This window comes from Pleurodeles waltl, chromosome 6, assembly GCF_031143425.1.
Source record: "Pleurodeles waltl isolate 20211129_DDA chromosome 6, aPleWal1.hap1.20221129, whole genome shotgun sequence".
Lineage (NCBI taxonomy): Eukaryota > Metazoa > Chordata > Amphibia > Caudata > Salamandridae > Pleurodeles > Pleurodeles waltl.
This window is the reverse complement of record NC_090445.1, coordinates 607,830,306-607,857,980: the sequence shown is the minus strand read 5'-3', so window position 1 is coordinate 607,857,980 and position 27,675 is coordinate 607,830,306. Positions and strand designations below refer to the sequence as shown.

Below are 27,675 nucleotides of genomic sequence, written 5' to 3'. Positions count from 1 at the left end.
CCCAAGCCAAATATTAAAAGTTATTCTCTTTTTGCAAATATACGGAGCTGAGTGATATTACAAATAGTGCTATAAATTTAGATTACATTTATTGCATAACTTACATAATTATGTTCAAGACATAAAGGCACTATAAATAAACATGACCACATCAGACTGTATCAGTAGACCAATAACAGAACGAAAGAGCAGAAATACACAACCTTATTCTATTGTATTTCAAGAAAAGACAAATCCAGTTATGGCACGCTGATACTCTGTTATATAGTCAGTACAAAAAAATAATGATCTCATCACAGTTTCATTGTTGGGATATCACAACCACAAAATTAATCATTTCATAGATTCTGGAATGAGTTCCAATTCAGCGCCAGGATACCCTCCCAGGGAATAGTGCACTATACAAATCTCCAGAGCATAGCAATTACCTTGTAGTACCTTTCAAGTAGTCGTGTGAAACTTAAATGTTATATAGAATGTACTCATTTCTGGATGATGTATTTTGTCCAAGTACTCTTCACTGTTTGGTCTAATTTTATTATCTAATAATCCCTGTTTCTGAGTTTACTATTATTAAGAATGATTTGCAAATGTCTGAAGCAAACCCTGTAGGCTAAATAGAGTTTTTAACAAAGGTATATGATATTTGGCAATTTTTGTAATTTTTAAGCTGGCCTCCCAGACACTACAAAGGTCTATAAAATTTATCAGGGAATGCAAGTAGTAATGTATTTAATTTTCAATCCTGATCCACTGATTTTCCCTTGAGGCATCTTGAAGTTCACACATATAACAAAAAGGCTGAGATTTGATTTTGATACTACAATTTTTGGTGACTTATCATTTGGGGAAGTATAGAGTGTCTTGTATACTGTGCAGGCAAACACGGTGCATAGTTTATGTCAAAGGCTCTCAAAATATTTCACAGGCAAATTATGGTGGTGAAATTTCTAGGGAAATTGTGAGATTTTCGTCTCTTCTTCCATTTATCAGTGGGCACCTGTGACATGAACTGCCTCTCAGATCAGCACTACTATGAGTTATATAGGAACCAAGATAGTTGGCTGTTCAAAATTCGAGATCTATTTTAAGGTGCTAACCAACTGTATTACCTATTAGCTCTTGGAAAGTCTATGCAGCAGGCCCTCTACCCTCTGAACTACCTTACTACCTTAAGGGTCTGTGCTCCTGTACACATATTTTGTTTTCGGTGTGTTTCAACTATTTCTTATTTGATTTTTGTTTTCGGTGCTGCCCAAAAAACAAAAAAAATCAGTAAAAGTTACTATTAAAAAAAATGTAATGGGCAAGGGTGGGGAGGGGGGAAACAAATAGTAAAAAAAAACACTTACCGTTCCCTCTGCCGCCTCCTGCCACCTTGCTCCTCTCCTTTACTGGTGACCCAGCATTCACTGGGACACTAGCACAGGGTCCCTAGCAATCCTGGCGCTGCTCTCATGCTGTACTTAGCATGAGACCAGCATCAGGATTGGTCCAAGCGGCATGGTCTGTTGCTCAGACAGTGCACTGGGGTCTGAGCAGTTTTTCCAGCCTGGCTGTGCAACACAGCCGGGTTGGAGAAACCTAAGTGCGCATGTGTGTTTGGTCGGCCTAAGACTTCCGTCCAAACACATAGGCGCACTTAGTGCACTCCACTCCCCCCTTTCCCTGCCATGGCCCAGCGCCACCCCTCCCTTCACATGCTGGCTGAGCCAGCAGCAGAAAAATAAAACGACAATGACTTATTGTTTTATTTTTCTGGTGCTGGCTCTAGGACAGTGTCGCAACGCTGCTCCACAGTTGTGGAGGAGCCACCCCTGGTGTGCGTGCTTTCAGGGGAGAGTGTGTTTTAGTGAGAGTGCGTGTGCGGATGTGTAAATGTGTGTGTAAGTGTAAGCACGCGTGTGTGAGTAAATGTAAAGGTGAAATGGCAAGTGATGTCACCTCTGCACCCATGACAGTGTGGTAAACTGACGTTCATGTACGCCAGTGAATGTATGGGTTTGCAAGTTCATGCTGTCTAATGCGTATAATGCGTACCATTTCAAAAGAGGAATATGAAAGGAAAAAGTTATGTAACGGTCGGATGGCAGTATCAGCATAGTATTCCCTTTTCGGCGAATTCTTTGCAGGAATAGGAGCTGCGTACCTTGTAAATGAATTGCTGTGATTTCCATCCCCGTCTAACGTCCTTTGCTAAGACTCAAGTGCACTGCATCGAGCAGATACACTTGCTGTCAGATGCGTTGCTGCCTGGCTTGAGTTATTACATAAATATCACGTTAATTACTCGGAGATTACAATTCCAGAGTTTTATTGCTTGCTAATTAATGATGTCTTTCAGACACCAAGATCATCCAATGTCTAACCTCGGCCTCAGTCATGAAAATTACTGCGCATTTCCATTCTGCTAAACATCATTTCTCGTGGTTGCGGTCCATGCCCGTCGGGTTTGAGCCCTGATATAGAAACACGATGATAAAATTAACATTCACATTTAAAGCTTTCTCTCCCCACTTTACATTCATATCTTTTCTTTGTTGTCAGGGTGTCAACTGGCTGATATTTCATCACAACGGCCAATGTTATTGTGCGAGGCAAATAAAAACTGTGAAACTAAACAGAAGCTTCTCTTCGCCTCGGATACAGAAAACCTAAAGCAGGAAATAGAAGTAGAAAATAACAAGCATTTGCAGTGCAATGCATCTCGCATTTCCTCGAGTTAGAGCTATTAGCGTTGTAAATTCCTAACTGGACTTTTCTTGCCACATAAATTGAAAATGAAAAGTAAAACAATTGACATAAGCAAGCCGATTCAAAGTGACAAGGCCGCCAGGAGTGTGAGCACGAAGGAGAGACTCAAAAGGAAAAAGAAGGTCGCTTGAGGTGAAATGTATCGGCAAACTTGCTATTACCCATGTAACAGGTCGATGGCCAAGGTGGTAACAAAACTGTCCCACGGAGGGGCAAACGTAAAGCATTTACCAGTGATAACAAAGGATTTTTGAAAGTCAAGACCATGAACGAGTGATAGTGATGCGCGTGCGGTGGGCGTGGTTAAAAGCCCGCAGATAGATTACAACACGTCAAATCACTTGCGGCTCGACCTAAAAAGGAGAAGGTCAAACCCAAATACTTTCAAAATGGATTTACTAAGCAATGTCTATTTTTTGCATTCTAAAACATTGTCAACCTCATTGGAGGCAATGAGATTTCATCAGCTGTAACTAATATAACGCGTTGGCATCTGATTTGAAAATATTTGTCTTCATTACTATCTGGCCTATTGATGCTCTTTTCAAATTGTTGATTTCTAAGCACATATTGTACGCCGTGAGCCTATGGTTTTGTGCTTTCATCAGTATTGACGGTATTCAAGTAGTTTAGTAGTGCTTCTCGTTCACTACAGTACTCTACGGCCTTAAAGTCTGTTGTTGTCTGGTCCGTGGTGTAGGAACATCGCTTCACTCTAATGTTTTGTTTTTAGGCTTTAATGAGGCACCCAAGTGGCATGTGTACATCAACTATTACAAAAAAAGTCAGGGCTAATCCTCCAGAGGGAAACATACTGCATTTTTTCTTGTTTTTCCCTCCCTCCCTTCCTTCCTTCCTTCCTTCCTTCCTTCCTTCCTTCCTTCCTTCCTTCCTTCCTTCCTTCCTTCCTTCCTTCCTTCCTTCCTTCCTTCCTTCCTTCCTTTCTTTCTTTCTTTCTTTCTTTCTTTCTTTCTTTCTTTCTTTCTCGTATTTATTAAAAGCTTGACCCATCCACAAGAGCCATATAAACTCACAATAAAAGAGGGGGGCAACAACTAGAGTCGTACAACTGTCAATGAGAGTAGGATTTGACACATTTTGAAAACATCAGTTTTGCATTCCGCCCCTTGCCAGGGAGGCCATTGACAAGAACAGACTCCTACCTGCATTCCTCTTACACTCTCAAAGGGAGATAACCTACAGCTAGGCATGTTCTGGTCAGGGCATGCCCTATCCATGCCCAAGCTAATATATGTGCCATGATAGGACTGGACTTTGGTGGTATCTCACTGACAGAGCAGATCCGCCACTGACCGCCTTGCAGTCCACTCTCCTCTCCACTGATCACCTTGGAAGTCTGTGATTCCAGCACCGTTTATTATGATATATATGAATATCAATATCTTGGTTCCCCTATTATAATTTTGGTTTTCACTGAGAATGATTTTTCGTGGATAGAAACCCCAAGATCAGTTTCTATGAAAAGTTTTATGGCAGAATCCAGTCAAAAAGTCCATTTCACCAACCATAAAAACGATGGGGCGGATTCACGACAGTCCTTTAAAGCTTGAAAGTGTAGTGCTACAGGCTTATCCTTTCGTTGGCAGCAAATTCCTAGCTTTGTTGTAATTTTAGTAATTCTCAAAGAATTTCAGGATCTGTGAAGACTGCAGACTCTTTTGAGCACTCATGTGCGTAACTATTTCTACCTGTGGAGATGTAACGCGTGAAAATGTGGGGCGGACTCTGGCTAAGTCTTTTTTTTCTCAATGTGAACCTACGTTGTACTAGGTTAAAAAACCGTGCTCACAATTATTTAACGTGACTTCCTTTGCTACGTGTAACTTCTAATAATCTAAAAATGCCATCCGTTTATGCTGCTTTCTCCTCCTTTATCTCATTGTCCTTATAATTTTACTTTCCACCTCTCTTCCCTCCTTATATGTGCCACTTGTTGCCTTTTCCAGTTCCTTCTTCGTGTTGGTCCTTTCTCTATTTTCTTTTGAGAATCTGCTTTATGAATGCACTATCCAGTTGTTCCTCTTCATTTCTTTACATCCTCCTTACACATCTTCCACTCTTTTCTTTCTAGTATGTTTTTGTGTTCTTTCTTACATGCTTCCTTTCTTCCATCTATTGCTTTTTCCGTCTATCTCTTCCTCTCTCTCTCCCTGTCCCTTCCTTCCCTGCCTTCCTTTTCTGTCTTGTTTACATCCCTTTAGTTCATCATTTCTCTCTCCTGTCATTTCCTCCATTCCTCCCTTTCTTCCTTATCATTTCCCTTACTCTTCTTTCCCTTCCTTTATTCATCACTTCTGTCCATCCCTGTTTAATCCTTCCCTCCCCCCCTCTCTTCCTTCCCCGGTTGCTTCCTTCTGTCCTTCCTTCCTTTTTCGATCCCTTTCCTTCTCCCCCCTTACTTCATGACACGTTTTTTCGTATCGTTCTGTTCCCGTTCCCCTCCTTACCATCCACCCTCTCCCCTTTGCCTGCTTTCTTCCTTCTCCTCTCCTGTTCCTTTCGCCTTCTTTTCCTTTCTTCTTCTCTCCTGTTCCGTCCACCTTTCGTCCTATATCTTTTTTTTCCCACCTGTTGCTTCCTTCTTCTCTCCTGTTCCCTCCAAAAACTGCAAGGTTGACTGTGATTGCTAGCACTGCAAAAAACACATTTGATCACATTTTATCATAAAATTATTGCTCACTAATTTCAACTTCCTTTTTCAACTTCCTTCACAACAGCTCTACAATGAGGAGATCCTGGACCTGTTTGATGGCACTAGGGATGCCGAGTCCCGACATCGAAAGTCCAACATCAAAATTCACGAGGATGCCAACGGCGGTATTTACACCAGTGGTGTCACTGCACGCCTCATCGGCTCAGAAGACGAGGTGGGGAAGCATGTATTGATGCCTTGCTTACTTATTCTCAGAGTGAACTTCATACCCAATGGGCTGGGAGCACCTTGCAGCGAGTAAATACACACAAACATGGGAACCTATAGGAGCTAAGCAGGTCTGCTTATCATTGAATCCTTAAAGAGAATCATACACCTTAATTTTGAATAATGTACGTACAGGTGGTGGATCAGGCACCATCTTGTGCAAAAGTGCAATAGTTCCGGAATCTTGGCAGAGCACTAGACAAGTCAGAATATCTGCTCTTCTCAAGTCTACAGCGGAGGTCATCAAGCTGGTTCACCTTGAAGCAGTGCTTTAAATGGGCCGGCGCTGTCCGGTACTGAGTATCAGCACTTTTTTATTTTAAGAGGGAGGGTACCTGTACTTCTCAAGATAAACGTAATACTTTTAAATGGAAAGTACCGGTACTTCTCAGAAGCAAGCAGGTACCCTGACACAGAGTACCTGCACTTCTATTTTTCTATTTCAAGCACTGCCTTGAAGCATCTCTTCCTACGGGCAGTGCTAATTTGTGTAAGTGATTGCACATGGCTGGCACTGATACTCATTTTTGGGGACCAGGAATTATATTTCATCATCATACAGTACTTAGATAAGAGACAACAAGGCAGAAAAGGGGCAAAGAAGATGGAAGAGAACGATAGGAAGACAATGCAAAGGGAGGAAGCAGGAATAAACAAAAAAATAAAGAAAAAGAGAGAGACATAAAGATACAGGAATGACACAGGAATGGTACAGGGCTGGAAGAAAGAGGTATGACGTTGAATCAAATCTTGGTAACCTTGATATTCTGCAACTTGGGTCCCTGCAGTTTTTAAAATATATATTTTTAACATATTGAGCAGTGCCTTGGAGGAATGTGGTGATTTTGTCCTCTCAGGTAGCCATGTTCCTCAGTGTTCAAGATTTGTCTGAAACAATTTAAACAGGGTTTCCGTTACGAAGAAAAGCAAATATAGACACTCCCTACATTAACAAAAGGTGTTCACTGCATGGTAAAGCCAAATACCGATCTGACGAGTGGCAACTTAGTAAAGCCCGAGCCCAAGTGATTACATCTGTGCAGCAAGACGCATCTCACCACATACCAGGCCTGTAGGCTCGGTAGTTAGAAGCAGTGTTGGAATGCTCTTAGTGTTACTCTGGGTGACGTTCGGCAAGTCCTGTTAGGGAGTTTGAGGGTGTTCAGTAGCTCAGCAAGAGTAGGCCAGGGATGTAGATGGACATCCTACCTGTGACGATGGGAAGCAACGACTTGAGGTTTTGAGGAGGAAAGTATGTGTTAAAGCTTTTTTGGAGTTTGTAACATGTTTTTGATATGGAGTTGAACTTGATATTGTTTCTTTGTGTGAACATTGTATTGTGTAGTTTGCAAATGAGTAAATCGGAGGTGCCATTTTCAAGGGGTGAAGCATCTTCTTTTTTTTGGTCTAAGGAAGCACAACCACGTTTCTTGTCTAGGGCTGATGAAGCCCTGACTGAGGTGGACAGAGATGGACTAAAGAGGTCCATAGAGTGGACGCTCACATCAAAGCAGAAGGAAAGGTCAGCCTACTACAAACATCCTACATGCCAAGAGTCAATGATGCCAATCATCAATATTCTTAGCAGTGGATCCAGGGGTCCACTAGTAATCTAGTAAGGGCAATCTGGGTGTTCCTTTTCTATTGTATCTTACAATCAATCGAAAAATCGTATTGTAAGAGTTTTGAATCTTAATGTATAAAGAGGTAGGTTTAACCCTAAATACTTCACCTCTACTGCCCTGGTCTAAGATGCTCCTCACAATGACTGCCTGAAACAAACAATCCATCTTATGTCATCAAAAACAAGAACATGGGCATGCCACTAGCAGAATACCAAGAGTAAGAGGCACAGCTTGGTAACATTCAAAAATATCTAAATACCACGTCTTCAGATTCTTTATACGAATATACTTTTTTCACTTTGTGATTAGGGTGTTTTCTTAAAACATCCCTGGTTCTGCATGCACGATACTGGCCCAGGTGTTCTAAAGCTGTTCTTGGTGTGTAGTTCTGTATAAATGTCATGAATACATCAACAAACACCTGCTTGCTTGCTTCTTATCCCCTCGGGCTTTAATTTATTGTACATTGTGCATGTGAGAGCACTCCACAGAGGACCAGGAAGCCATGTATCCAACTTTTCATAATATGACTGCTGAACATCAGCAATTGCTATCTGTACCTTTGATGTTAAGTGTTTGCAAAAAGAATATAATCGTATGAACAAGCAATGTTCTTGTGACACTTTCTGCTGTATGTAACATGACATGACTAGGCCTGGGTGGAGACAACAAAGTTCGGCTTTGCGGAATTCAGTGGAGTTGAAAACAAACTCTGTGGAATTCCGCAAAGCCAGAGTTCCGTGCCCTGCGGAGTACTTCTTATTGCACCCATCTCGGAAGCGCTAAGCAGGGTTGGGCCTGGACAGCCTGGCCGACCCTGCTTAGTGCTTCCGAGATGCATGCATTCAGGAGGGCCATAGGCAGTAAAAACTGCTGGTGCAAAAGACACTGTAATGGCAGCTTTCTTTCGCAGCCTACCAGTGCTTAATTTGTGCTTGTTGTTTCAGGTGCTGAGCACCAGCACTTATTTTTGAGGGCCAGGTTTATTCTTCTGCCTCAGGCATTGTCTGCGAGCAAAAGATACATATGGGAAAGATGGAGGAAGGGAAAAACGAAAAAGCGTCACAAAGGGAGAAAGTAGAAAACTGCTAGAGTGAGCTGAAGGGGCAGGGAGTGGATTTATATGGAATGAAGAGGCCTGAGATGGCTTCAGGATTACACCTCCTCAGTATTCTGTGTTCCCACATTTAAATGCAGCAGCCGCATGTTTAAGAGAAGGTCTTTGGGCACCGGCACGTTTTTATTTACAAATTAAGCACAGCTGCCTACGACCCTGGCCTGAATTCAGGCCAGGGCCATAGGCAGCAAAAGCTGCAGTTCCAGTCCTTGTTTGTGCACCAGTGTGCACAAACAACGACAAAACAAAAAAAGAGATGGGGACTTACCTTGGTCTTCCAGGGAGCCTCCTCTCCTCCTTGTCTGACAGCGGTGATGAGTCCTCTCCAACAGCTGCCTCTCTCCTCTGCTCCAGTGTGTGCTGCAGCCCAGTTATGGGCTGCACAGCTCAAGTGCAGACTGTCTGCGCTTGCGCTGTGCAGCTCATACTGGGCTGCAATACGCACCGGGTGAGCTCGGCTCCGCTGGCGGGAGTAGCAGAGTTTTTTGGATAGCTCCGCAGTTCGAAAAACTCCATTAGCTTCGCCAGCGGAGCTGAGCTCCCCGCACACCCCTAGTCATGACATCACCTAACACAGCCTAATATTGTATCAGGCAATAATTCCTGTTGATTGAGCACATCCAAACATGGGCACAGCCCATCTGCACATCTCCTAGGACTCCATTATAACCAGCTATTGGTCCTCCGCCAATGTTTTGCCTTCCAGCCTCCTGTTTTGCTGGCTTAATTTTTGCTGGCTTTTGGACGCTGTATACTTTATGACTGTTAATCAGTGCTAAAGCGCTTGTGCTCTCTCCTTTAAACTTGGTAACACTGGCTTACACCCAAGTGGTATATTTAATTGACTTGTCTGTATTGAAAGGGTACTACTTGTACCCAGGGCCTGTAAATTAACTGCTACCAGTGTACCACCAGCACTGATTGGATCACCTACCAAAGTAGGCCCTTTAAACATGTCTCAGGCCTGCCATTGCAGCCTATGTGTAAAGTTTAAACATCCATTTCAAACTGGCAAAACAAACTTTTTGCCAGGTCTAAGCCTTTCTTTTAAATACATATACATATTATGGTAGACCCTCTACAGCCCAGAGGGCACAGATGCAGTGTATTTAAAAAATTGTACATATACTTTTTTGTTTTGCATTTTGTGGTAGTGAAAAACTCTTCAAATGCGTTTTTCACTACTGCAAGGACTGCATCACCCATAAGATAACATTGGGTTAACTTAGTACATTTAATAAGTGCTAACTTTCAATTGGGAGCAGGTAAGAATATCGAGTTTGGTGTCTAAAGATGGCAAAGTCAGATTTTAAACCACAATTCTGAAAATGCTTCTTATATAAAGTTGGCATTTTCTTGTCCTAACCGTTTGGCATCTGTTGTCTGTTTTCTTGGTTACTCTTTGCTTATTGCTCACAGACAGTGAGGCAAAGGATCATAGAAGTTGGCAAGTGGACCATCTCTGACTTGATGAGGTGGAAGAATTGTCACCTGCCACACTTGCACATCACAAAGGCGATGCTGAGCACACTCACAAAGGGTTTGACACTAATATATTGTGACCCCCAAACAAGCTGGGGCTAGAAAAAGGGGGCAGGAAAATCTAAACACCTTTGGGGTGAAGACACCCAGAACCCTCTCCTACTTGAAAGTGGGCACCAGATATAAATAATGGGCACTCAGATCCAACACTTCAGTACACCTCTGGACCTGTGGAATTCTCAGAAGGACTGCTGTGCTACTGGGCAAGAAGCCACTCTGTTGCCCTGCTGCCTGCTGCCCAGTTGCCTCGGTAAAGGACTGGACCTGCATCTTGGGTCCAGGACCTCTAGCATGACTCCAAGGGCTAGTTGGCTATCCTCTTGATAAGAGCTTCAGGGGCAGAAAAGGCTCCAACCACCTTGAACCCAGCACCTGGCCTTTACCTGCTGTGAGTCCTACTCCCCAAGTGCTGCCACCCCAGTTTTAGACCCTTGAAAGTGGTCCTAAAGATGCTCTGCCAACTTAGCTGTGGTCCTGTTTTCACAACCGACACAGAGCAATGCATCTCCTTGCAACTCTGCTTTGGAACTGCGTGACTCACCCCCAATGCAGGACTTCGCATCGCAGCCTGCAGTCTCTTTAGAACTGCCGCTTTGTAATGCATCCTCGATTCATCCCATCGCATTGTAAGTCCCTCATTGATGGCATCTTCAATGACGGCACAAGACACCATGGCGCAGCACAGCAGCTTCCTCAGAACGCGCAAGGCATCTTCAATGTGGGACTTTGCAGTGCAAGCCCCTCATTGACAGCATTCTCAATGACGATGCTGGACTTTGTAACCAAGCCTCCCAGCTCGTTGGAAATGCCATGGTATGACGCATCCTCAGCGAGGGATATCGCAAGGGTCCCTAACCAGGATTTAAGGTAATTTGTTCAGAAGGCCTAACCTGGTCCCTAAATCCCGCCTGTGCTCCATTACGGTCAGCCTGAACTTGTGACTCTCTCCGCTCCGACACAACGAGATAACCACAGTTGGCACTTTGTGCTTCTCAGCACTGTTTTTACCTAAAACTTTGAAATTGAATATCTTTAGTTCTATTGATTGAAGTTTTGTCATTTGGTCTCAAATACTGTATTACATTTTATTCTGTTTTTCTGAATTGGTGTGGAATTTTTCTTGTGTTGCATTTTCACCTTGTTAGTTTTTGAAGTGCTGCATACATACTTTGCACATTGCCTCTAAGTTGAGATTGACTGATTTTGTGCCAAGCTTCCAGAGGGTTAAGCACAGGTTAATTTCTAATTTGTTTGTGATTTCCCCCTGACCGAAACTGTGGCTAATCCTTAAGTATGGTTTCACCCACCTCACCCCCAACCAGTAATCCAATTTTTAACACTGGCCCTCTGTACAGAAAGTCGACCCTATTTGCTGTTCTCATGCATAGAGTTGCCTCTCATCCTCTGCTTAGCTACTCATTCTGTTTACAGTGGTGTGGTGCCACCGCCATACTATGTATCCCTTACCTTATTTGTGCAAGAGAACTGGTCCTAAACAGATCCCCACTGGTTGCTTATGAGGTTAAGGATGCAGAAAGATTGCAAGATAACTCACTCAGGATGGATGCCAAGATGCATTCAAGGCATGTGACTATTTAGCTCTTAAAAATCACAAATTGTATTAATAAGCATATCTTCTAATGTGATCAATTTAACAGTGCCTTCCATTCTGAAGGCAGTTTCATTGATAGCTTCAGGTAGTAATGTTTCCATAAAATGTAGTCGATCCATTCACAGGTCAAGGAGGTGTCAACATGACAAATGCACTGTAAGATCTCGTATCTGGGGTACCTTTTTACATATCTCTCTTTCCAAAACTGTACTAGATTGAGTTGTGGCAGCCATAGCATTGAATCCTAAAACTGGAAAATTATCTGGAAGACAGGTAGTTGTTTCAAGCAGAAAACAATGTTCCCCTTACTGAACCGAAACTTCTAGAGATGGTGCCTACTTAGTGTTTGGATAGAGGCTTATTAACGTCTGCCCTCTCTTTTAAATTCACACTAATAACTTAAGCTTTTCTCACTTTTAGGCAAATTTTATTTCTCAGATACAATCACCACAGAAGTTTCTCTTCGAGGGGTCACTTGTATATCGTACCGTCATAACTCACCTTGCCTTTGTGTTTCTTTTGAGTCATCAGCGCATTCAAGTGACACTGCTGTTAGGAGTAACTTAATGTTGACTATCAGGCTGATCTGTGGTGGAATTGTGTATTCATTACAAGATACATACAAATGATGTATGTGGTCAAGGTCAAGTGCATATGTCGTACTTATGTATAAATTACGTGTACGTGTAAATTAATTTACATTGAGGAAGTGTAAGCACATGGCTTATTGGTTGAGGGGGGGTGGAAGCTCCACTCAGACAATAACCACAATTCTTTTCAGGCTGAACCACAAAAGTCACTAAATTAACTTTTGGTAACTTGGCACAAAAGCAGTCAGTCTTAACTTAGAAACAATCTGTAAAGCATTTATGCAACATATAAACAGTAATAAAGTGAAAACAAAACACAAGAAGAATCTCAATTTTCAATTTAGAAAATCTATTTAGAAAAATAAAGTAAATTTTAATAAATAAAATTACAACAAGACAAATAAGATCCAATCAGTAGTACTGGAGTTATGAATTTTTAAAATTTTTGGTGAAATCTATGGCCTAAAAGATCAAAGCACCAACTGCTGGTATTGGTCACACGAGACCGGGGCAAAGTCAAAAGTTAAGGCCAACTGCAATAGAGAGGAGGTTTTTGTCATTGATACGTAGTCAGTGGCTGATGTCCTGGTGAAGCCATCAATGATAGTGGGAAAAGCCCTGGGTGGGAAAGCTGGATTTTCAGGCTGAAGAGGTTGTCATCTTCAGTGGGGTGCTGGTAGTTGTTGAGCGCAGCGAAGAGCTATTTCAACGTAGACTTTTTTTCTGGAGCTCTGTTTCACCCAGTGGTACGATGCTGCAGGCTGCAGCCGAAGAGGGCTCCACAAGGCCAGATACAGCCGCCAGGTGGTGTTGCTGAAGAAGATATGCTGTTTTGGAGAAGAAAGTAGTGGGAGCTATGGAGAAGTCAATCCCACTGGCAATTCACCTTTGGCGGATTGACTTGCAGGTAGTTCCCAATATCCTGTCAGTTCTGAGAGCAGTTTTTGGTAAAAAATAAATCATAAAATCAAAATCAGATATTTTAAAGGGCACTACTCACCCATAGAGTCTCAAGGTGCTGAGGGGTGTGTCCTCAGAGATCAGTTGAAGAGCCAGGTCTTGAGGTCCTTCCTGAACTGAGGCAGCAATGGTGACTGTCTGAGATGGAGAGCTATGGTGTTCCAACCTTTTGCTGCCAGGTATGTGAAAGATCTTCCTCCAGATGAGGACTTTATGCTGGGTACGTTGGCGAGTGACTGTTGGGATGAGCAGAGAGGTCTGGAAGGGGAGTACCAGGTGATGCAGTGGTTGAGGTAGCTGGGTCCGCTGTCGCAGAAGGCTCTATAGGTGTGCATGAGGAGTTTGAAGTTGATCTTCTTCTTGATGGTGAGCCAGTGGAGGTTTTTCAGGTGTCCTGTGATGTGCTCTCAATGGGGTTTGTTTAGGACGAATCTGGCAGCGGCATTCTGAATTTGTTGCAGCTTGCTCAGGTTCTTCTTGGAGGTTCCAGATTAGAGGGCATTGCTGTGGTCAAGTATGCTTGTGATTAGTGCGTGTGTCACGATTTTTCAGCGGTCGATTGGTATCCATCTGAAGATCTTCTGTAGGAGTCGTGCATGGTCTGTGGTGGTAGGGGGCCTGCCTAGTGTTGAGGGCCACCAGGAATGTTCCCAGGCTGAGGAGGAAGGTCCCATGATGAGGATCTTGGTTTTCTTCGAGTTCAGCTTAAGGCAGCTCTCCCTCATCTAGGTGGTGACTGCTTCCATCCAGTCCCTGATGTTCTTCTTGGCTGTAGAGGGGTTCTCAGGCAGTGGTTACTAGAGGTGAGTGCATGGGGGGGCTATGATGTTGATGATGGTGTCGCTGAATGCTGGTCATGGTCCAGGAGGTCTGTAGATGATGGTGCCACGAGTGGTGGTCTTCGGGTGGTGTGCACTTGGAAGTGGAGGTGCTCCATGAGGAGGTGAATTCCGTTGTGTTGATCCTCAGTTGAAGAGTGGTCTTATGGGCAATGTCTATGCCACCTCCTGGTATGGGTGGAAGGTCTTTGCGGAGCAACTTGTAGTCGCTGGGGATTGCGATGGCGATGTCTGGTCCGGATGATGTGTTAGTCCATGACTTGGTGAGGAAAGCGGTGTCTGGTCAGGTGGTGTCTATCAGGTCCCAAATCTCCAGGGTGTGTTTGTGCAGGGAGTGGACATTGAAGAGAATGCACTTGAGGTGGTCTAGTGGTGATTCTGGTGCTGTGAGGTCTGGTGTTTGGTGTACGGAGAGAGTGAGGTGGCAGTGGCGACAGGAGAAAGGTCCGTGGGTGTCCTTTGGGGATGCAGGGTGGCAGGTGCTCTGATGTCCAGGGTTCAGTGCGTGGAGGGTCCCGGCAATGTATCGGTGGATGGTGCAAGATCCAGGGTCTGTGGCGCTGGGTGCAGCCAAGGCACGGATGGGCACAGACTGGCTTGCTTTTGGTGCGCCCGCTGCACATGGCCGCGCAGCCTCCATCCTTAAAAAGGGGAGGAGGGGGGTAGATTGGTCAGCTCAGAGGTCAGAGGTCAGAGGTCAGAGGGCAGGAGGTGGGAAGTGCTATGAGAGTATGAGAGCAGGGCGGGGGAGGTTGTTGAAAAGTAAAAGAGAGACAGAAGTAAAAAAACTGAAGTAAACAAGAGTAAAAACAGACAAAAGAGGAGAAAGAGGGAAGACAGAAAACAGACAGACACAGATTGCCACTAGGCCACCAGGGATGAGGTGCAGGTGGGTGCCTGTGGGTGGAGGTGGGCCTCAAACACAGAGCCGGCAGGCTCTGTTAAGAGACAGCAGCAGCAGCAGTTGACATGCAGGAGGGAGCGACGGACACTGGACAAAAGGTCAGTGGAGTTGTCCCTAATTGCACAGCAGCCACCCTTAAGAAGGGGAGCGAGGGTGATGGGTTGGTCAACTGGGAGGCGGGATGGCAGGAAGCGCTACGAGGGTGGGGGGGAGGTCCCGAGGGGGGAGAAGTGGCGGGTAGGGAAGAGCGCAAAACGGAGAGAGACAGAAGAAAAAAACAGGAGTAAATCGGAGTAAAAACAGACAAAAGAGGAAAGACAGAAAACAGACAGACACAGATGACCACTAAGCCAACAGGGATGAGGCACAGGCGGGTGCCTACAGGTGAGGCTGGGCCTCAAACACAGAGCTGGCAAACTCTGTGAAGAGGCAGCAGTGGCCACGCAGGAGGAAGCGACGGACATTGGCCAAAAGGTCAGTGAAGTCGCCCCTCACTGTTCAGCAGCCACCCTTAAGAAGGGGGGAATTGATCAGTTGGGAGGCGGGAGGGCGGGAAGCGCTATTAGGGTGGGGGGGGGGTCGGTGGGCCATGGGGGCAGCAGCACCGGGGAAGAGAGCACAAAACAGGTGAGGAAAACTAAAAGAGAGACAGAAGTAAAAAACGGGAGTAAGAGCAGACAAAAGCGGAGAAAGAAGAAGGACAGAAAACAGACAGACACAGATGGCCACTAGGCCACCAGGGATGAGGCACTGGCAGGTGCCTGCAGGTGGAGGCAGGCCTCGAACACATAGCCGACAGGCTCTGTGAAGAGACAGCAGTAGCAGCACTGGTCACACAGGAGGTAGCAACGGACACTGGCCAAGAGGTGAAAAAGTTTCTAAGATCCAGATTTTGATTGTTGTAGGAGGAAGCTTCCTACACCACTTTATGGGTCCAGGACCTGCAGGGTATCACTTGTGGGGTATACACACTCTAGCACAGGCCTGCAGTCAAGTTTAAGGCCTTAGGAGCTTGTTATGTCCCTATAGCTCACACAGGAGGCTAGTGAACTAACCTTTGGAGTCACTCTAGTGGTCCTGTGTTTAAGGAGCAAGTCCAGTTCTCCTTCTTCAGACAGTAGGGCATCAAGGAGTCCTTTCAGCAGTATAGTAGTCCATGTGGCAGCAGGTCATTCGGACAGCAGGGCAATCCCTCTTCTGAATCTTCCTCAGGACAAGGAGTGTAGTGAAGAGTGCTTTGGGGGGTCCAATATTTATACCTGGTTCCTGTATGTGAGGGACATCCAGTCCTACCTCTGCTTCTGAAAAGTTCTTCCTCTCCCCTGTCAAGGGTCCAAACCGACTGTGGTGACAAAAGACTGATGTCAAGACCCTTTGTGTGTGCTGGGTGCAGGCCCTTTCAATTGTAAGTTGGGCCAGGCACAGATCTGCCTTCAGACACCCTGGGAGTATGGTCCATTCTGCCCACACCTAGTCCCCTTTGTTTCAGTATTTGGGAGGAATACAGAAGCTCCAACAACAGAGCCATTCCAGTCATGTGACTCAAGACACTGACAGAAAGCAAAATGGTTAGGACAAAAAATAATGCCATCTTTCTAAAAGTAGCATTTTCAGAAATTTGACTTAAAATCCGTCTCCACCATTAAAGAGGATTTAAAATTACAATTCAACTCTAACCAGTGTATTTCTATCTGCTCGTAATCCATAGGTAGCACGTATTACATGTAATAAAGTAACCTAGTATTAGCCAGTGGGAGAGATAAGTCTTACAGTAATGAAAAATGGCGTTAGACGTTTTTCACAACCAGGACATGTAAAACTTAAACCCACATGTCCTCATTTTTAAATACCGTGCACCCTGCCCTCTGAGCCTTTAGTGCCTACCCTTGGGGTGAATTATAAACATTAAAACAAAGGTTTAGGCCTTGCAAAAGCTTTCTTTGCCAGGTTGAAATGGCAGTTTACAAATCCACTACAGGCTGCAAAAACAGGCATGAGACATGTTTTATAGTGCTTCGATTGTGGGTGGCATAATGAGTCCTGCAGGCCCACTAGCAGCATATAATTTTCAGGCCCTTGGTGCATGTAGTACCATATACTAGGGACTCACCACTATATTAAATGTGCTAGTCTGATGCAGGATAATTTTACCAATTTTTAGAGAGAGATCACATATTCTTTAATATTGGTTAGAAGTAGTAATATGCACAGAGTCCTAAAGCCAAGAAAAACGAATTCAACAACGTTGGCGGACTGAAGGCAATATGTTTAGGTGGATACAACGCCAAAGATGTGAGGTCTAACAGGAAGTAATATTGAAAATGTGCAGATTTCAAATGTTTTAACCATAACCATCAGGGCGACCACGTTGATCAATATTTGTTGGAACGACTTTCATCCCTCCCCTGTTTTCGTTTAGTTTTCTTCCCTGTCTGCTCTTTCCTATTCTGCCTTCCTTTAACTCGCCGTTTCTCACTCTCTATTCCAACTACCTCTTCCTCTCTCTCCAGCCTCTTCCCCTTATGAGGTCAACCTCGCCCCATTCTGCATTACTCCCACTTTTCTTTCACTGCCCTTTCTTTGCTAAATATCTCCCCCAGCTCCTCTTTTGTGCCCTGCTTTCCATCTGCTCACTTTCCCTATCACTCTTATTTTTTTCTCATTCTGGTAAAAACCGCATCCTTCCCTTCTAGAAGCCCATTCTGTTTACTTTACTTCCCAATCCTAAAAGAAGCACAACTTGCCCGTGCTGATTCTCAGAACTTTTTTTGCCCTTCCCAATTGTTTCATATTCGTACCCCACACTCCCCTGTCAACCTGAAACCCTTCCACGTTCTCCTTGTTTCAGTTCCTCAACAGCACTGTGTGTGGTAGCATGGGCGTCCACAGATTTTTTTTTTTTTTTTGGGGGGGGGGGGGGGGGAGGGGGTGGTCTCGCACTGTTTTTGACAGGGGCCGTGGCCCTACTAATACAGGCAGCTTAACACTATGGCGGCCGTAGTGTTGCTCTACACTGTGAGCCTGCACACCAGGGTGTACCTAAATCTGGGGGCTGGGGGGGTGGGGGTCCTACATTCCCAATCCCCCGTGGACTCCCATGTAAGTATAGAGCACTTATTTACACTTAATGTTTTGGGCCTGTCCTAAATGTGAGCACAGATGCAAATTTCATGCAATTGTCTATGCATGTTTGATCTAAAGCCCCATCTCTGAGAGAATGATTTCTGTCATTGTGAGCAGGATGCCGATGTACTTACCCTATCAGAAATGACTGTGCACCCTAATGCAGTGTTTGCATCAGGGTAACGTTGTTGAGGTTTTCTTAATGTATATCCTGAGACATTTCCAGCTGTATGTATCAAGTGTTATCTTTCTTTTTTTAATTTCAGCTGTTCCAGTGCCTCAAGCAGGGAGCTCTGTCCCGTACCACTGCCAGCACCCAGATGAATGTCCAGAGCTCCCGTTCTCATGCCATCTTCACCATACACTTGTGCCAAATGAGGCTGTGCTCGCGCGCACCCATGGTGAGTTCAGCTTCTACTTTTTGAGACGTGATGAGTACTGGATCAGAGAGGACAATGTACACACTGTCATTAACTCTGCTGATGAACGCTGTCTCATATGCCGGGTTACAGGCCCAACACACTTTTACTTGCGCTCTTCACATGCAAATGCTGTCAGTTTACGCGCGGGCACACTACTTAATAGTGATCTTGACTGATACCATGACAGCAAACCAGTCTTATTATGTTGGTTGATATTAAGCAAAATTGTTTGGTAGTAATTGTATGCCTGCTTTTCGTTGATGCTGTTTTCATTCTCTTGGGTAGTGTTGCATAGCAGTTCCTTGGATTGATTTTGAATAACCACTTTTGATTGGTAGATTGGTAGAGTATAGATGTCTTTGATTAATGTTATACAATATCTTTGCAACTTTGATTTACATTTTTGCCTGGGGCTTTGAGCACGCCCTTGGAGGGTGTCACGCATATAACTTTGACTCTGTGTAAACACATTTAGTTGTCATTTCGTCAATATTTTTAGTTGATATTTTGTAAAAGGTTTCAGTTGTTGTCATGCGAACTCATCGTTTACAGTGTGGAAATATTCTTTTTAGAAGATCATACCTATAGTTTTGGTGAATGCCTGGTACCCATTTTACCGTTAAACCACGCGAAGTCCTATCATTGTCTCACTGAAATAAAAATCAAACTTGTATGAATTTATTTAAATGTTTCGGGTTGAAAAATACTTTTATTAATGTTGCACAATCACTCATAGTTAATGTTTTCTCCAACGGCGAATGTGCATGTTGCACAGATGGGTGTGAAAGATTCCGGCCATTTGCTTTTGAAAACATCAGAACAATTATCTGGTTATATGCCACACAAACACTCTTATCTGAAATTGCACTCACGCTCCTGGGTAATGTTCACATGTACTTTAAAGGCTTTGCATAGCTTCTTTGCTGAACTTGTGCCTTCTTAAAGTTCTGCAGACACTGTCGTTGATCTCACATGAACTCTTATTGGTTGTGCTGCATACATATTTTCCTTGACTTCACGTGCATACGTTGATTCTCTGTTTGCACATGCTTTATTTGAAATGGTGTAAGCGAGAGTCAGTCTAAATATATATTTGGTGACATTTAACTTCTAATATTTTACACACAATGCTGTTTTGATCTTCATAACCTTAGAGGTCTTGGCCTCTTCATGATGTTGAAGATGTTTACAATTTGTGCATAGATGTGCGAGTAAAAAAAATCTCGGGAAAACAAAGAAAAATAAATGGTGTATATACTTTGGTTGATTTTTATATTGCTTGAAAGCTAGTGGTTCGTGTAATATTGTCAGTTCTGTTTACACTTATATCAAGTGTTTTTGGTAAATGTTATATTGTGTAAATGGATTCGGGGCATAGGAACATTTTTAGTTCATCTAGAAGAAATGCTTTGGTAGATGCCGTTTCTATGTACATTTAGGTAGAGAAATCAGAGGTATTTTTTGTTTCCTCTTGTAAATGTAGTTTCTTTATTCTGTGCAAATATATGTGGTGCACATCGTGCAAGCAGTTTTGCTTCACGTTATGATAAGACTCTGCTGATGTTGTACACGTTGGGGTGGCTCCCTCACGATGGCGAAGTAACGTCACCCCCTTGGGTAAGCCAGGAGCTGAAAGATAAAACAATATTTCATTATTGTTTTATCTTTTAGTTGCTGGCTCAGCCACTGGCAGGTGAAGGGCGGGGTGGGCTCGGCCACAGGAGGTGGGAGGGGGGAGGAGGAGAAAGTGCACCTAAGTGCGCATGTGTGTTTGGCTAGCCGTCTCAGCTGGACAAACACACATGCTCACTTAGGTTTCTCCAGCCTGGCTGTGTTGAACAGCCGGACTGGAGAAACTGCACAGACCCCAGGGTTGTGTCTGAGCGGCAGTCCAAGCTACTCAGACCAATCAGACCTAGGTTTAGCATGAAAGCAGTGTCAGAATTGATGGGGAGCCTGTGCTGGTGTCCCAGTGAATGTTGGTGCACCACAGTGAGGGAAGAGGAGCAATGCCGCAGAACAGCAAAAGGTACATTAAAAAAAAAATGTTATCCACCCTGTCCCTGTCCCTCCTCCTGCCAGCCCCTCCCCTTGAGATGTGCTGCTGCTGCCCCTGCACACCTTGGGCCCGATTCACGATGGACAACTTACACTTTTCTGTAAATTTACGATCTGTTCCTATACACAAACGGATTTTATTAGTAATACCTTAACGATGTCGAGTTTCTGCACACATGACAGTGACTCCGCACAAGAAAAGATATGTGCAGTGCCTCTGCCATGAGTGCAGAGAGTTCATAGTCATAAAGGTACTACTCGTAAGAATCCTTTGTGAATTGAAAAATTGGAAAACTAAATTAAATTTACCTTTGTAAATCAGGCCTTGTATTGGTGGATCTTGGGCAAATTATCTTGCCTTACTCTTGGTATATGTACTCGGTTGATTTTCTGTAAAAAATATTTCTTTGATGTTGGACACATGCTGTTGTGTGATGTAAACCAAGTGCTATTTCTTGAAATCTTTCATGTGCTCTTGGTCGCCATCTGATAAATGTTTTTAGTTCAAGTTCTGCTCTGCCTTAACACTTTAGAACAGGCTTCTCGTGAGCTACTGGTAGCTCTCCAGCTAACTATAAGTAGCTCTCCTGTGTGCAAGCCACCGTACTAAATTAGAGCTTTTGCTTGGCTGAATTAATGTGTACCAAAACTGAAAAGGATATATTGGATATATTGGAGATGAAGACCTGTGTATTTTTGGAACTCATAAGTTGATATTTTGTAGCAAATTGGTTGAATTTACAAAATATATTGAAAGCTGATATCTCACTGAAAAATCATGTGGTGTTGTGAGACCTACTACTAATTTAATTACCTTGTTGCCAGGGCTAACGTGTATTACCTACGTCGAGACATTCCACACTGACAAGGCCTTTTCTGCATTACTAATGATGAATTGAGATGATCACTGAGGATAATCTTATATACTGTGGCTACTTAGTGTAGTCTTGTCTCGTGTATTCACTATTACAACAACAATATTAGTAGCTCGGGATGACTTTCATAGAATTTAAGTAGCTCTTAATACAGAAAAGGTTGGAGACCCCTGCTTTAGGATGACACTGCGTAAATATTTTTGGTCGAATGGTTAATGTGAAATTGCTCATGAACTGTTTTGCAAATGCTGTTGGTTGATGTGCAAATGATCTTGTTCATGGTTGTGCAAACACTGTTGTACAAGAGAAGGTGCTGAAATACTCTTGGTTGGTCTCTGGCAAATGATTTTATATAATGTTAGAATTATGTAACATGCTAAAAAAGAATAACCATGCTCCTTACCAAAACATTGTGGGCAGGACATACAGTGAACGACAGGGAACACCTAATTTTCACACTGGGTCTATCAATATTGCACATTATAATGTCTATTCCCACTGCTTTCTCTGCTGTGTGTAATGCTTTACGTTGTTTTTTTTCTCCATTTTGCACACCAGGTCAATGGAGAAGTCAATGGCTTGCCAGAGTCATCACAGCCAAACAGCGAATATGAAACACTGTCAGCAAAGTTCCATTTTGTAGACCTAGCTGGATCAGAGCGACTAAAGCGTACGGGTGCAACGGGGGACAGGGCCAAGGAAGGGATTTCAATCAACTGTGGACTGGTACACTGTTTATACCTTTCTTTCTGTCATTCTTCTACAATGCACCACCTCACCTGGAAATTTGTGACTTCCAAAACAGAGCAGAGATTATTGCTCCAAACATTTTGTAGGGGTGAATGAGTCGTTCAGCACTCAAAACTGCACTTGGGATAGACATAGTTGTAGTACTCTTAGTTTCCTTGTGCTTTTCCCATTGAAAATAATGGTGTCTCTAAGGATTTATGATTAGTGGTACACGCTTGTTCTAGCACATTTCTATGGTCGCAGTTGCAATGCTGTTTTAAGAATCTCGAAGCTGAGCATCCTTCCCTCTCCCAGTCACTTTTTAAAGTTTCTTATGGAGTAAGCATATTGCTAATTTTAGGATTGTGAAAGAAATTCCTCAGTGGCATTTTGTACATACTTCTGCCTTTTTTGCATAATGAAACCTATCCACAGACTCTGATATAAACAACATTTCTCTTGTATTTATTTCTAGCTTGCTTTGGGAAATGTCATCAGTGCTTTGGGAGACCAGAGTAAAAAAGGTGGACACGTACCATACAGGGACTCAAAGCTGACCCGGCTTCTACAAGATTCACTAGGTGGCAACAGGTAAATATAAATATTCAATCCAGTCTCTGGGGACACACTGCTGCCAGACACACAGGTGCTGACCAGCTCTCAAAGCATGCACTGTTTAACCCCAAGCTTTCCTAACATCCGGGAGTCTTCCTAAATACAGACGAATGTGCAGAGAATCAACTTATAGAGTACTGCATCCTCCTACCTCCACACAAAAATACATGCACATCCACAGACACACAAATATGGACACAGACACACAAACACATCTATTAGTGACATTTTAAAGGCCTGGGCAAAGAAAGCCATTGCTGATGGCCCCACCTCTTTTTTGGGAGATTGTTATTGGCTCCTTCCCTGTCTATCTGAGTATCATTGGCCCTACTGTTATTCCCATTTGATAATTTCATCTAGTAAATGTTCTTCTTTGTTTGGAAGGAGTAGCATATGTTTATTCAAACTATGACACATCTTCAGAATAGACTGCTGACTAGTAATAAATCCTACACTGGTGAGCACTGTAATATTAGCAATCCCTCTTATAAGCCTGGGCGGCCGTGAAGTGCATTCATGACAATACCGCCAGTAGGGAACAAATATCACTGAATAATGAAAACACACATGGAGGTGAGGTGGGCAGGAGGAACCATTCTTCCTTTTGAATGGAGGTAAACACATGGTACCTGATTCAAGAGTGTGCAACTCGAAACGATGTACTAAAACCACACCTGGTATTGCCACACTATATCCTATAGGACTTGCAATGAGCCCATAAGTATTCTGAATAGGGAAGCCCAAAAGATTTCTGTGCTCTCCCAAAGACCCTAATATGATTTTGATATCTATGAGCTCCCATCTAGCATAGTCTTCAGCTAAAAATCTCTCATTGCATGATAGGTCTCAAGTTACTAAAAAACATTGATTCGTTCCAAATATGCACGAAGCCCTGTGACTTGGAAATGTCCCACAACTGTTAAAGACACCTAAGTATCAACTAGGTGCTGTTCTTCATTGACATAGTCAGACTCTCCCTATTGCAAAAATGATGACATGTGCATCTATGCCCAACAATGTCACCTGTGAACAAATATCCTCAGAAATGTCATGTCATATCTGCCATTTAGCACACAAATGGAGAAGCTGGCTAGCTGACACCTCATGGTATTCCTCAAGCTTCCAGGACATCCTGCTACCTATACATGAAATGATAACCACGTCCCAGGACTTATAGACTTCTCCCAATCTGTCTCTTTTTACAAGAAGCAGTTATCGAATACACTATTGCCCAGCTCAAAGAATACAGCAACCCTCATGCCACCCTGGGAGCTTATGATGCTTCACAGCTCTCTTAATTTTCATTAGTTTCCACTGAACCTGTGACAATTCCCAACCAGTAATTTTCCAATAATATAGGTAGGGTTCTGCATCAACTAAAATGAATAGTGATGACTTCCAGATAAACCCCCAAAAACGTTTCCATTAAAAAATCAAATGCAATTTGTTTAAAGTGGGACATTTTCCTGTCAATAGTTTTCTTATGCTTCAAGCAATTCAATGAGATTCTTCAGTTGTAGTCTCTAAATCAGTATCAACCGGGATTGACTTAAACCTTGAGCTTTGGTTTGATGACTCCTCGTTTTACCCTGTGACTCGACATAAAGGCTATTTCTAACGTTGTTTGACCTTGACATTTCTCAGTTCACGTAGATTATCTAAACCCACATCGCTTCCAGTAGTTCTCCAACTTAGTTTGTGCTTTTGTAGGGTACTTAATGTATACTTCCCTAAATGCAACTATGTAACTCTAACCTCACATATTTTCAAGCAAGGGACATGATTACTGAAAATCCAGATCAAGCACTTGTGGCAAAGTGGGTGACACGAGAAGGACAATGTGGCTGATAGAAAACACAATTATTCCTTTTATTTCTTTACCTTAAACAGTATATCCTTTTCAATAACACATAGGCATACTTGTGTGTGTTCTAGTTAGGGTAATAAGGTACAATGAAAGAGTTGGCAGAGTGCCAATTCTATACCAGCAGAGACTGATCTGCATTAGTGCATTGCCAACACCGTGAGAGGTTTCTAGTCCTGGAAAATCAGATAATTCTATTAGTACATTTTGTGGTACCATTTGAATAGTGTGTTATGCCTCCCTAATGTTAAACACTTCAGTGGTGGGCAGAAGTAATTGAAAATAGGCCCAAGAGAGAAGAAAAATTGACTTAAGATAAAGGAAATGAGGAGAGCCATAAGAATACAGTCCGCTTCTCCAAAACATTAGTGTGTCACCAAACAGCACATAATGTGTTCTGAGTAGCTGGACTTAGTTGTCTGACTGTCTGGTAGGAAGGAAAGAAGTAAGGAACATGGAGGTATGTTGTCACAGCAATGTCTTGTCTCAGTGTAGGAACAGAGAGAGGTGCTGTTGGCCAAATAAGAGGGACATTTAAATACGTGGTTCTTTTTGCTCATTGTGCTAATACTGACAGCTACTTACATATGCAAATCAGCCATTGCCCTGCACTAGGGCATACTTGCTCAATGAAGATTTTGCATTTGATGCTTACCAATACTATTCTTATCAACCTTCTTATTCTCCAAGCTCTGAAAACACTCGGAAATGTTCAGGTCAACAAAGTGCCCATTAGGCACTGCTTCAGGCAGATAACAGTTAAGAAGGTAGTTCAGTCACCGACAGGTGGTCTGCAGATCTCAATGTAATTCTTTGAAAAGGATTGGGATTGTTCCCATGGTTAACCCCTGTTTTGTGTCTCTGCAGTCAAACCATCATGATTGCCTGCATCAGCCCTTCTGATCGGGATTTCATGGAAACTTTAAATACGCTAAAATATGCCAACCGAGCTCGCAATATCAAGAACAAGGTGGTGGTCAACCAAGACAAGACCAGCCAGCAGATCAGTGCACTGCGTGCAGAGATTGCCCGTCTCCAATTGGAACTAATGGAGTACAAAGCGGTGAGAAATGGCACATTCGATTGTATAATGAGGCATTGAAAGGTGCAGAACATGTAAATAAGAAAGATGCATGAGAGACAAGAAAGGGATGTGGATGAAAATGTGCAACTACAAAGAAGGGGTGGGAAATAGAAAAAAGAGCATTGAATAAGAAGAAGGAGAGGATTGTGGGAGAAGGTGGAGAGGTAGGCGAGGAAGCAGAAACTGGAAGAAAGAGTAGAGGATGGGAAGAGACACAAAATGAAGGGATGTGGCACAGGAGGAAGAGATGAAGCACAGGAGGAGAGGGTGATGCAAGTCAGGATGGGATGAAGGGCAGGAGTAATGAGTCAGGAAAGGATGAAGCACTTGAAGAAGAGGAAAGGCAGAGTATACTGAGTTAAGAACCTTAACTAAAAAGAGAGGTATAGAAGAATGCAGCGAAACGCTGAAAGAAGAGGGTAAGGAACAGAAGGATGAACCTAGAAGGTAGAATAAGGGATGATGAGAACAAGAACATAGGGAGAGCACTGAAGGAAGGGATGAGAATGAGAAGGATGAGGACTGAGGCGCAAGATCAGGCTGCAAGAGACAGCAGGCATGGATCACGTATGGGATGACAAGGGACGAGAAGCAGGATAAAAAAAGTCACAAGCAGAAGAGGCCGCTGAGAAACAGCAGAAGGGTATGGCACCATAGGAAAGGGATAAGAAAAAAAAGATTGTGGTGCGAAATAGGAAGACTTTGTGAGGTCCAGGAGGAGTTAAAGTAGTTAATGGGAAATTGGAGGAAGAAATGAGAATCATCCAAGAAGGATGAGACAAAAGAGGAAGGGTTAGGACTATGATATAAAGGTTCCCCCAGGAGGATGTGATGAGAAGCAAATTAAGTGAGAAGCAGGAAGAAGGGGTGAGGTGCAAGGATGAAGTGGACAGGGACATGGAAAAGGGTTGACTGAGCTGGAAAAGATTGAGAACAGCATACAGTGCGAAATGTTGTAAGAGGAGGAACATAAATGGAAGAGGGGAGGTGCAGTTAGAATGGAATCAGACAGATTCCTATGGGTAAGGCATGGGAGGAAGAGTTGGAATGTAGGTGGAAGGAGAAAGGAGAGTGGAAAGGATGAGATACGAAAGGAAGGGGTGCTAAACTGGAATAACTGCCGAGGCATAAAAGGAAGAGGCATAGCCTGAGAAGCATGGAAGGGATGTGGGAGGCATGGGGATCATTCAGCATTAAATCGGCATATAGGCATTGTAGAAAATTAAATGAGATATCTTAGAAAAGGGTATTGGAAACAGAAACTTGAAGGAAAAATAAGTGTAAATGGCTGACCACATAAGAAACTAATGTGCCATTGATGAAAGAATGGAGCAGAAAGTCAATAAGGGTCAGGAATAAATAAAGTCGTACACAACTATGTGTGGACCAGTCTTATTCTGAGTTCTGTGTCCCTGTTCTACATGCAGGGAAAGCGGGTAATTGGCGAGGATGGCTCCGAGGGCTTTAGTGACCTGTTCCATGAGAATGCCATGCTACAGAAGGAGAACAACACCCTGAAGATGCGGGTAAAAGCTATGCAGGAGGCCATTGATGCCATCAACTGCCGAGTAACCCTGCTCATGAGCCAGGAGGCCACACACATCTTGGCCAAATCAGGTCAGCTTGGCACCAATGTCTGGGCTCTTTATCTGTTTATTAAATACTACCTTTCAAATATGGTAATTTATTTGTACCCCATCATTTCAGTTACCCATAACTTTGTGAAAGGACCATCAAAATTGCTGATATGATGCACTTTACTTTGGGCAAGAGTGAGTTGTCTCTTTGCCATATTTCAGCATAATAGTCTAATAATCTAAGGTGTTTCTAATTTATTGGGATAGAAACATTTATGGAGTTCAAAAAATGATATCTTGCAGACCACAGTTTTGGTGCAAAGTTCAAGTGTGATTTTATTATTTTGAGGTCCTTAAGATAGTCAAATTGAATTACCAAAGGAGGGAAGACAGGGTTTGATTTGGAAATTAGTGTTCAATTAAAGAAATCATAGGACCATAACC

General features: G+C 43.3%; 1 protein-coding gene across 3 annotated transcripts in view; it reads left to right on the top strand.

The window, feature by feature from the left end:
* The window catches only part of KIF21B (kinesin family member 21B), a 357,661-nt gene that overhangs the window by 133,863 nt on the left and 196,123 nt on the right, over nt 1-27,675 (top strand). For all 3 annotated transcript variants that reach the window (XM_069238888.1, XM_069238887.1, XM_069238886.1), the window contains exons 4-9: nt 5,493-5,642; nt 18,274-18,408; nt 21,921-22,088; nt 22,567-22,682; nt 25,438-25,633; nt 27,082-27,271. In XM_069238888.1, the coding sequence (XP_069094989.1) occupies nt 5,493-5,642; nt 18,274-18,408; nt 21,921-22,088; nt 22,567-22,682; nt 25,438-25,633; nt 27,082-27,271 (955 nt within the window). The remainder of the gene's footprint in view (nt 1-5,492; nt 5,643-18,273; nt 18,409-21,920; nt 22,089-22,566; nt 22,683-25,437; nt 25,634-27,081; nt 27,272-27,675) is intronic.